Consider the following 8970-nt stretch of genomic DNA (forward strand, 5'->3'; position numbering starts at 1 on the left):
TGAGCCAGACTCCAGTAATTTTCCAAGTACTTTAAACATCAGAATTTGGTTTGAGATTCCAGGGTAGGTTGTTAAAAATTTGTTGTGTTGAAACCTTAGTTCTGCTGAAGTCCTTGTAGGACACAAGACAACCTGGTAGAGGGCCTCAGTCTGAGGTGGACATACTAGAAGCATCTTTCTGGCCCAGTCGTGATCTGTGGAACTTGCTGAGCTTTTGTGGGTTTAGGGGATCTCAGGTCCCTCCCAACTATAAGCTACATGATTTTTATTATCACTGACTTGTGCAAAGTTCTTAGACCTCATGTCCACCACTAAGTTCTTTGGATGATCATTTCCGTTCTAAACGTTTCTCTACTAAAGTTGCCAGATAAAATAGCAATTTTATTGAAGACAAAACTCAGTTAAACTTGGATTTCAGATAACCTATTTTTTTTAGTATAATTATGTCTCAAGTATTTCATGGGACATAGTTATCTGAAATTCAAATCAAATTGGGCATCCTATATTTTTATTTGCTAAATCTGGCAACCCCACCCTCTAAACCACAATTTAATCAAATGTTTAGCGTCCCTGGCATCATCTACTTGATTACTACTTATAGTGGAATATTTTAAGTTTTCCTCAGAGGAGCAGCTGAGGTGATTAGGGTAATGATCAGTGGGGTAATCTGAGGGTTATTAATCTATTGATATTGATCCCAATCATAAACTTTGTTTTGTTTTCTTACAAAGACGCCTTAGACCAAATGTGAAGATGCCCCTCAATTTGTTTTGTTACCACATTTAGCATCTCTGCTGGCTTCTGAGTAAGGATGGAGTTGCAGGCGGGGACATGGTAGAGATGGGGGAAAGCAGTATGGAAATGGAATTATTCATCTGTTTGGGAGTGGGTGGAACGTCAGAATTTCATTGAGTTTATGAATATATTCTAATTGAATTTTCAATAATAATGTGATTCTGAATTTGTGTCTTTGGTAACCCTTGTTAAACATTTTGTAAGTGCTAGGACGAGTTTCACAAATTTTTCCTACAATGTTCACCAGGTATTTAAGAGCTTATTTGAGGTAGCTTCTGATTCTGAGTCACATCAGAAGTCAAACTGAGAATGCTTTTGGGAAGAGCTAGTCCAACCGTCAGGTGGGGAAGGAAATAACTGAGGTATTGATAGGCCAGTGGGATGGGTGCCGATCCTTCTAGTTTCCTGTTTCAAGAACCGGTGTACCTCGTCGCTTATGATTCTTAACTAGGACTGTGCAAAGGAATAGTTAACTAGCAATGTAAACTGAAGAGTCATAGGGAACTCTCAAAATACCACGCAGGCTCTGCATCCACTCCATTCCCACACTGGAGGGTTCCAGGGGAAGCTGGTCTTCCAGCAGGACACCTGGGTTATGACCTCACTGATACACCATGCCTATATAAATCCTCAGGTTACTACTGAATTGTCATTTATAAAAGAAAAAAAAAAATCAAGTACAACTATGTCCTGAGCTCTTTAAGCAGGGTCAGAGCTGAAGGCTTGGGGCACGTTGGGGATGACGTACGAGAAAGGTTGATGAGAATGACAAAAAGTGGCTGGGGCGGTGAGAAGCTAAAATTAGGTATTTATTTTCTACCCGAGACAAGGAAGCCCTGGTTAGTCTCCAAGCGCACCCAGGTCCATGGTCCGGGGATATAAGGATGGATAGCAGCTTCAAGTCTACAGTGACAAGTGATCTTTGAGGTCCCACCAGAACACAGACTTCACATGAAGGAGAAACCTTTTATTGGCGGTTATTGTTAAATTAATGGTGAGGCCATGATTTTTGAACAGTAAAAACTGGTTTCTTCTAAACTAATGGTATTAGAGGTCGGTAGGTCAGTCAGATCACAGCCACCCAGTTACCAGTACAGCTCTTCCAACTATCAGACTCTTTCACTCACATGATCAACTGAGGTGCACCAAAAAAAAAAAAAAAAATACAACTTCTATTAAAAAATAATCATGCTAAGGATAAGACCAGAGGGTTAGCAACATGAGAAAGCTCAATAGATGCAGGGGCCCTGGAGGAATGTGGCTTTCTCCAAAGGGCTAGCCCCACTATTTCTCTCCTCAGCCTATTTCCCAATCTAGAAAGCTACTGCTGATGGGTGGGAAGCTGTCTTGTTAGGAACTGCACCTTTCATTCCTTTGGAAAAGCTACAAACCCTTTAGGTCTGTCATGCTCCCTGGTGATGCACGAATGGGGAAGGATGTGAAGGATGCGGAGACAGTGGCAGCGAGAGCCAGAGCAGCACTAGTCTACAGGAGAAGGACTTGCTTTGCTTGCAGCGGTGGCTTACGTGGTCTAAGTGCATTGTGATAGCAGTCCACTGAACAGGCTGGGAGGTAGCCAGGCCTTACATGTGTCTCAGAAGACGGCTTTCATGGTAGACACGAGGTTTGGCCCAATCCAGTCCTTCAGGCCCTGTCTAAAACCTCTTGTATCCTATTTGAACTCAAATAATTAAAGATATTCCTATCCCTCATCTGATCCCCAGCCCCACTGCCTATATTTGGGGGAAAACTGCTCCAGGGCTGGCAATACGGGTCCACAGCAGATTAGATTCTTTTTCAGTACTGCTCAGTGCATGGGAGTCCAGCCACAATTTCCGATTCAATTCCACAGTGATCCTGTCCTCTGAGGATTTTAAAAAAGCCTAGAAAGCAAAAGTAAAGATGCCTTTAAAGTGTGCTTTGGGCAACATATTCGGACTCATCTCTAAAAGACCCAGGAGCAGACAAGCCAGCCCCCAGACATCAAACCAGCACCAAGGTGCTCTATCAGCTTCTATTGTTGGCCCGGCAGCCCAGCTCCACGTCATGAAGCCTCTGGATGCCACTTGCATTCAACTCTTATTTGTCACCGCACCTGGTACATGGGGGAACTGGTGGGCACAAGCAAGCTGAAACTGAGTCCTGGTCCCTACCACCTTTCAGGATTAGAGGCTGCCTTTGTGGCAGGAAATAGCTTGCTAGTACCTGAACACCTGGAAGGTCACAGTGAAGCCCAAGGCCTAGGGTTTAGAGCTGTGCAGTGGGCAGAGCAGAGGAAAACAAGATGGCAACCATGTTCTGGCTTGTAACATCCCACTCTTGGCACGAAGGGAAAAGTCACTCACCACTGTCGCCCCAGTCAGTGTTCCAGGAGTTGCCAACCAGCCAGTAGGGGGTGCCATCCTCCACTCCCCAGCCCAGGATGCGGACTGCATGGCCTCCCATCATTTCTCCAGTGACATGTTGGTACACTCCTGAGAAAGAAAAAACCCATTCAGGTAGAGACCAAGCCACCGCCCCATCTCCCACAGCATCCCTCCAACTGAGCTGGCTATGCCGTCAGGACAAACAAGGCCCATAGGGCCCACAGCTCTACCACAAGGAGAGGACATGCCCATTTTCAGACGGGATTCTATAGAACCCTAGTTTTCTGTCAAGTGCCAAGCGTTCCCGCAACATTAAGGAATTATTTATATATATATTTGAAAGCCTAAAAACACTTAAATATTCAAATGGAGTAAATATTACAATGGAATCCAACAAAACATGCTCATTGGTTGCTTTTAAAATTCTAATTTAAGATATAAATTTAATTTTAAAATACCAATTATTTGTTTTACATATTGAGACTCCATGTAAAGATTTGTCAAAAGCATTCTGTGGCTGAAAGAGTTAAGCTACTGCTCTGGGGTCACTGTGGAAAGGATGCAGGAGAGGCTGAGTTGGTGGCAGCCAATGTTGATCGATGGAGAGATACTGGCTAACATGTTCGTTCAGAGGGCTGGCTAGCTAGCCTATCCCCCTTGTAGATGAATCACTGTCAAACTAGAAATGCATCTTTTTATAATATAGGTGGGGACTATGTTAAGAACTGCCAGCCTTCTATATTTTTATTGCCAGAATCATCTTCCTTTGTCCAATCATTGCTTTTTAAAGATTTGAGAGCTTTGGAGTTTTCAATCTAGCAAAAAAATGAGACAGAAGCAGTCAGCACTGACTTCATCTGGGATGGGGGGTCTCTAAGACAGTTCTCGGGCCAGAGACCATCCAGTTCCCTGGTCTGAATCCCCACAGCATCGCAAACAGCAGGTGCTCCCTGTATCCTCAACCACTGAGTGGGAGGCATGATGCCAGGACTTTGCCAAGACAAAGATGAATGAAGAGGGTCACTCAGTCCAGACATACAACACCTAAACTTACACCGTGATGGACACTGATAAGGTAATGAAGGCGGACAGAGGCAGGAGCAAACAGCTCCAAGGAGGTGAGGAAAGGCTTCCCTGAGGAGATATCTGAGCTAGCTATTAAGGAATGAAAAGGAATGAGCAGGAACTGGCCATACAGAAACACTCTGCACGAGGAATCTAGACTAGCATGTGCAGAAGAGGGCAGAGCAGGGTCAGCTGGTGAGGGGTCTGCAGAGCCAGGCAAGGGGAGGCCTGCCACTGCACTTCTGGACACCCTGTCTGCAGTGCCCCACCCTGCCCCAATCAGGGGTCAGTACACACCTGACTTGTACAGCAGGAAGTCCGAATACACGGAGAAGGCCGCTTCCACTGGGCCGTTTTTGTAGATCTCTGCCATGATCTCCTTCTCGCTACTGGGGACGCTGTAGGAACTGCATCCTGGCAAATGAAGCAGCCCAGGGGGGTGAGCCACATCTGCAGCTCCACCGGCCAATTATTCACTGATTTATGGGGAGCCGCCAGGTACAGACTGAGCATCTAAGGGGCTTGCCCAGCCTTGGAAGTGGGGTGGCGGTCAGGGGAGGCTCCCTGAGGGAGGAGCAATTGCACTGGATCTGGAAGCGGAGAAGCAGGAGAGCATGGCCTGCGGTGGAAGGGGTGTGAGCATGAGACCCTGGAGGAGGGCAGACTGGGACCCAGGAGGACTAGGCCAGGTCACCCCCTGTAAAATAAGGAGTTTGGTCCTTTCCAAACTCTGACTCTGACGGTCTGCGACTCTAAGACAACCTTCCTGAGGCTGAATTCAGAGTGGAGACAGGCGGAAATCATTACAGACAGGCAAGAGGGGCATTAACGCCCTTCCTGCTCATTCTGGTTCTGGATCTTAGAGTCAAAGGGAGAGGGCGAGGGAACCCTTCCTGATGCTAAGACTCAGGTGCCCTGGCTTTTCCCTGTGGCTTGGGAAGGCCATCAGCGGGTCTCTGGCCCAGAGTGCTTACCAAAGTGTTTGTCTTCCTTGTAGGATGGGGTGTAGCCAGCCTCACAAATCTTACTGCACTTGGGGGTGTTGCCTCCCTCGCCCGTGCACGGGGGCCGGGAGCCATTCACGTGGTGCTCGCAGGGAGGGATGGAGTAGGGTCTGCAGCCTGGGAGGACAAGTAGAAAGGAGAATGTCAGCCGACCGTCCCTACGGAGGCCCCTGGAGGCCAGAAGAAATTGGGGTGATGACTAGCGGGAACAGTAGTTACCCTGAAGTCTACAACCTAAGACTGTTCTTCTACCTGTTGCTAAGTCTGCCGTGGAGATGCCTGGGTTATCTTTCTACTCTATTTTTCAGCCCAGCACTCTTGATCTCAATCCTCAACCTTCGCTTTATAATGGAAAATGAAACCATTATGATTCATTGTTTATAAAATCCATCTGGTCAGATGGGGGCTGAGGGCAGACACTCACCTACATGGGAGTCATAGAGGCCACCGGAAACCAGGCCTTTTTTTGTCCAGAAGTTCCAAGCTCCAGAAGGAAAGCCCCCATTGCAGCTAAGAAAAGAGCCATTCATTAAAGTCATCGTGAGAGAGGTGCCAGCTGTTCCACACTGCTGCCTGGCAGGCCCACCACTGCCTTCAGCAACTGGCCCAACGGACTTCCATATCCCAGCAGACCCCCTGTTCTTCCTCCCCCGGACAGTCTCTTCTTCCAGGGAATTGCCCAAGCTCCCCACTCCAGCCTCCGAGGTCCTCAGTGAGACAGGAGGATGCTCACACTCACATCTACGCTGAACCGGGTCGTTTCCTCTCTAGAACAGGGATGCTCAACCAGGCAGCACACAGGAAAACACCAGCGATGCTGGCTTAACTGGGGTGGGGTAAAGCCTGGGCATGCTTTTTCTTTTTCTTTTTTTTCGACCTTCCAGGTATTCCTAATCTGTAGCCCTGGCTGGGAACCACTGTTGTAGAACCAAGACCAGAGTGGGCAGAAGGCAGCACCCCAGGTGGCAGGGGTTTAGTCCTATGAGGCCAATGTGGGGATGCATCGTTCTTAATTACAGATAAGGAAACAGACCCTGAGGCTATTACATTTTGTTGAGCAGGAAAAGGGAACAAGGATGACAAAAACCAGACCTGAGATGAGAAATTTAACCATGTACCCTGAGATCACCTGTTCTGCCCAGACCCCACCACCCACAGCCAGCTCTGTGGGGCCAGACTGGTTTTAAGCACATCTCAAAAGCAGCAGTCACACTGGGGCCTGCTTCGAGTGACTCCACAAAGGACCACCATTCATCCTGAAGGAGTGCTACTCCAGTCCCAGGGAGCCCTCAGTCACCACGCACCTGAGGAGGCCTTGGCCCAGGTCCCCCTCGTACTATTCCCAGGGGCCTGGGCTCCTTAGGTGGGGGGAGGTGCAGCCTCAGACTCACCCTTCCCCACACTGGAAGCCACAGCAGGTAAGCAGGTCCTCAGCAGACACCTCCACGTTGACGTTCCCATTGGTGAGAATGCAGATCCGGTCAGAAATGGCTTCCACAGCCCCAAATGCCTGCAGGAACAAGCCCCGCCCAGGTGAGCCCCACTCTTGGACTGTGGGGCCTCCAGACACCTTAGAGGATCATAGTGGGCACCTCAGACCTTCGTGGTGGCTAGTGTCTCCCGACATCAGACGAGGGTCCTGGCACTCAAGTTTAGCTTTAAATCAAGAGACCCATCCTCCCTGAACCGCTACCTGGGAGCTCCATACATTTCTGAAACGTGGTTTTGATTGTTAACCTGAAAACACAGCTCACGCAAAGGACAAACACTCTGATTTCACTTCTATGAGATATTCAGACTAGTCGAAATCATAGAGACGGAAAGTAGAAGGGTACTTGCTGGGGGGAGGGAGGATAGGGGGCTAGTGTTTAATGGGATGTTGTTTTATTTTTGCAAGATGACAAGAGCTCTGCGGATAGATGGTGGTGATGGCTGCAAAATAATGTGAGTGTACTTAATGCCACTGAACTGTACACTTAAAAATGATTAAGATAGTTTAATTCATGTTATTTACATTTTACCACAGTTAAAAAACAAACAAAATTAAGACGGCTCATTGATATAGAATGGCTGTAACTTCATGATGCAGAGTAGGAATCAAAGCTAGTAAGTATTTGCCGATGGCCTAGGACAGCACGTCAAACAGAGAAAAACACTTCAACAAACCCACATATGGATGTGCCCTGTGCAAGGCGCGCTACACCTTTATCCTTCCACCTAGTCCTTGCAATAACTCAGGGCCATGAGGAACTTTACTATGTTTATAGTTATGGCAACTGAGACTCAGAAAGTTTACGTAACGTGCTGAGTCACAACCAGTCTGACCCCTACTCCCCTGGTCACTCCCAGCACCCCTGCGCCCCCTCCACTCTAGCCCTTCCCACCAGCAGGGCCTCACCCAGCAGGAGCCACAGGAACCCTGGTCTCTGATTTCCTTGATGGTCGGGCAGTTTGGCCACTGTTCCCGGGCATCGAAACTTTCAGGCAGAACTAGGTCCTCAGCAAGCCAAACTCTGGACAAAGGAAGGTCTCTCTCCATTACGAGGTCACATCTTAACACCTGCACCGCCCACCCCACTGCATCCCTGCAAAGGCCAGCTGACTGTGGACTGTCACTCAGAAAGGGAGTGAGGCACACGACACACAGAAGAGATGTCTGTAGGAATGTCCCCTTGGGATTTTAGAAAACAAAACTTGATTCAATTGCTCAGCACTTGTCATTCCATATGCTTATTTCTAGATTCATTTTATGCATATTCTTTAAGAGTTTAAGAGAGAATTGAGTTTCCTGCTTCCTCCACCCCACCCCCAATCATAAATGTCTGCCCAGGCTGTTCACATCGTATTAAATATCTTCCCCGCTATGTGATGTCCCCTAACGTAACTAACCCATTCTCATTCTTAGATTTTTTTTAATGCTTCCTACAAAAATAATATGTCTACATAAAAATGTCCATTGCAGAGTTTTCTAGAAGAATAAAACATAATGCCATATCATATGGCTTTTCTTGGCTTTTCCTTAAATTATTCAACCACTGGGCCCAACCAATCATGGAGACCCAGACTGGGGCCTTTCCCACTGGGGCTCTGAGCCACTGGGAGAAGCACTGGCACTTGGGACTGAGCCCTGCATCTTAAGTACAGTCCCTGCAGCTCTTGGGGGAGTGAAACGTGCAGAAGCCAGGGAGGCCTTCTCCCATCCCTCCTCGTCACTGTCCCCAAAAAACACCTGCAGCTCTCATCCTGGGGAGCGGGCACTCACCTTTGGGGCAGCTTGGGCCCACCCAGAATGGTGCCACACAGCCTCTTCACATAGCTCAGGTCTACATTGTGGAAGTTGTGTCCAGCCTGGAAGAGAACCCACCCACAGTGGTCACCGCCCCCCACGGAGGGGGTGTTCCAGGGATGGGGGATGTGAATGTGCATGCCGCCCACACGCGAGGCCTGACAAAGCCAGGTATCCCTCCCAACTCAACAGAGCAAGGCGGGTGGGGTACTGCTATAGACCAAATGTTTGTGTTCCCCAGAATTTATGTTGAAGCCCAACCTGAAATGTGATGGTATCTGGAGGTGAGGCCTCGGGGAGGTGCTTAGGTCTTAAGGGTGGAGCCCTCCTGAGTGGGATCAGTGCCCCCATAAAGGAGACCCCAGAGTGCTCTTTTGCCCCACCCTGCCCCATGACGACAGACACAGTCGACCATGTGCAACCTGAGAAGGCCCTCAGCAGAACCCAACCATGC

At 48.3% G+C, this 8970-nt stretch overlaps 1 protein-coding gene across 1 annotated transcript; it reads right to left on the reverse strand.

The window, feature by feature from the left end:
- Positions 1-1741: 1741 nt before the first annotated feature.
- On the reverse strand, positions 1742-8656 carry CTSB (cathepsin B). The gene is made up of 8 exons (XM_023530169.1): positions 8493-8656; positions 7629-7743; positions 6622-6740; positions 5655-5740; positions 5201-5347; positions 4524-4640; positions 3141-3269; positions 1742-2678 (listed from the first exon to the last, which is right to left on the reverse strand). Exons 1-8 carry the CDS (start codon positions 8654-8656, stop codon positions 2593-2595), a joined length of 963 nt encoding a protein of 320 aa, XP_023385937.1. The 3' UTR covers positions 1742-2592.
- Between the last annotated feature and the right edge of the window lie 314 nt (positions 8657-8970).

The sequence above is a fragment of the Pteropus vampyrus genome, unplaced genomic scaffold (genome assembly GCF_000151845.1).
Source record: "Pteropus vampyrus isolate Shadow unplaced genomic scaffold, Pvam_2.0 Scaffold47, whole genome shotgun sequence".
In the NCBI taxonomy this organism is placed as follows: Eukaryota; Metazoa; Chordata; class Mammalia; order Chiroptera; family Pteropodidae; genus Pteropus; species Pteropus vampyrus.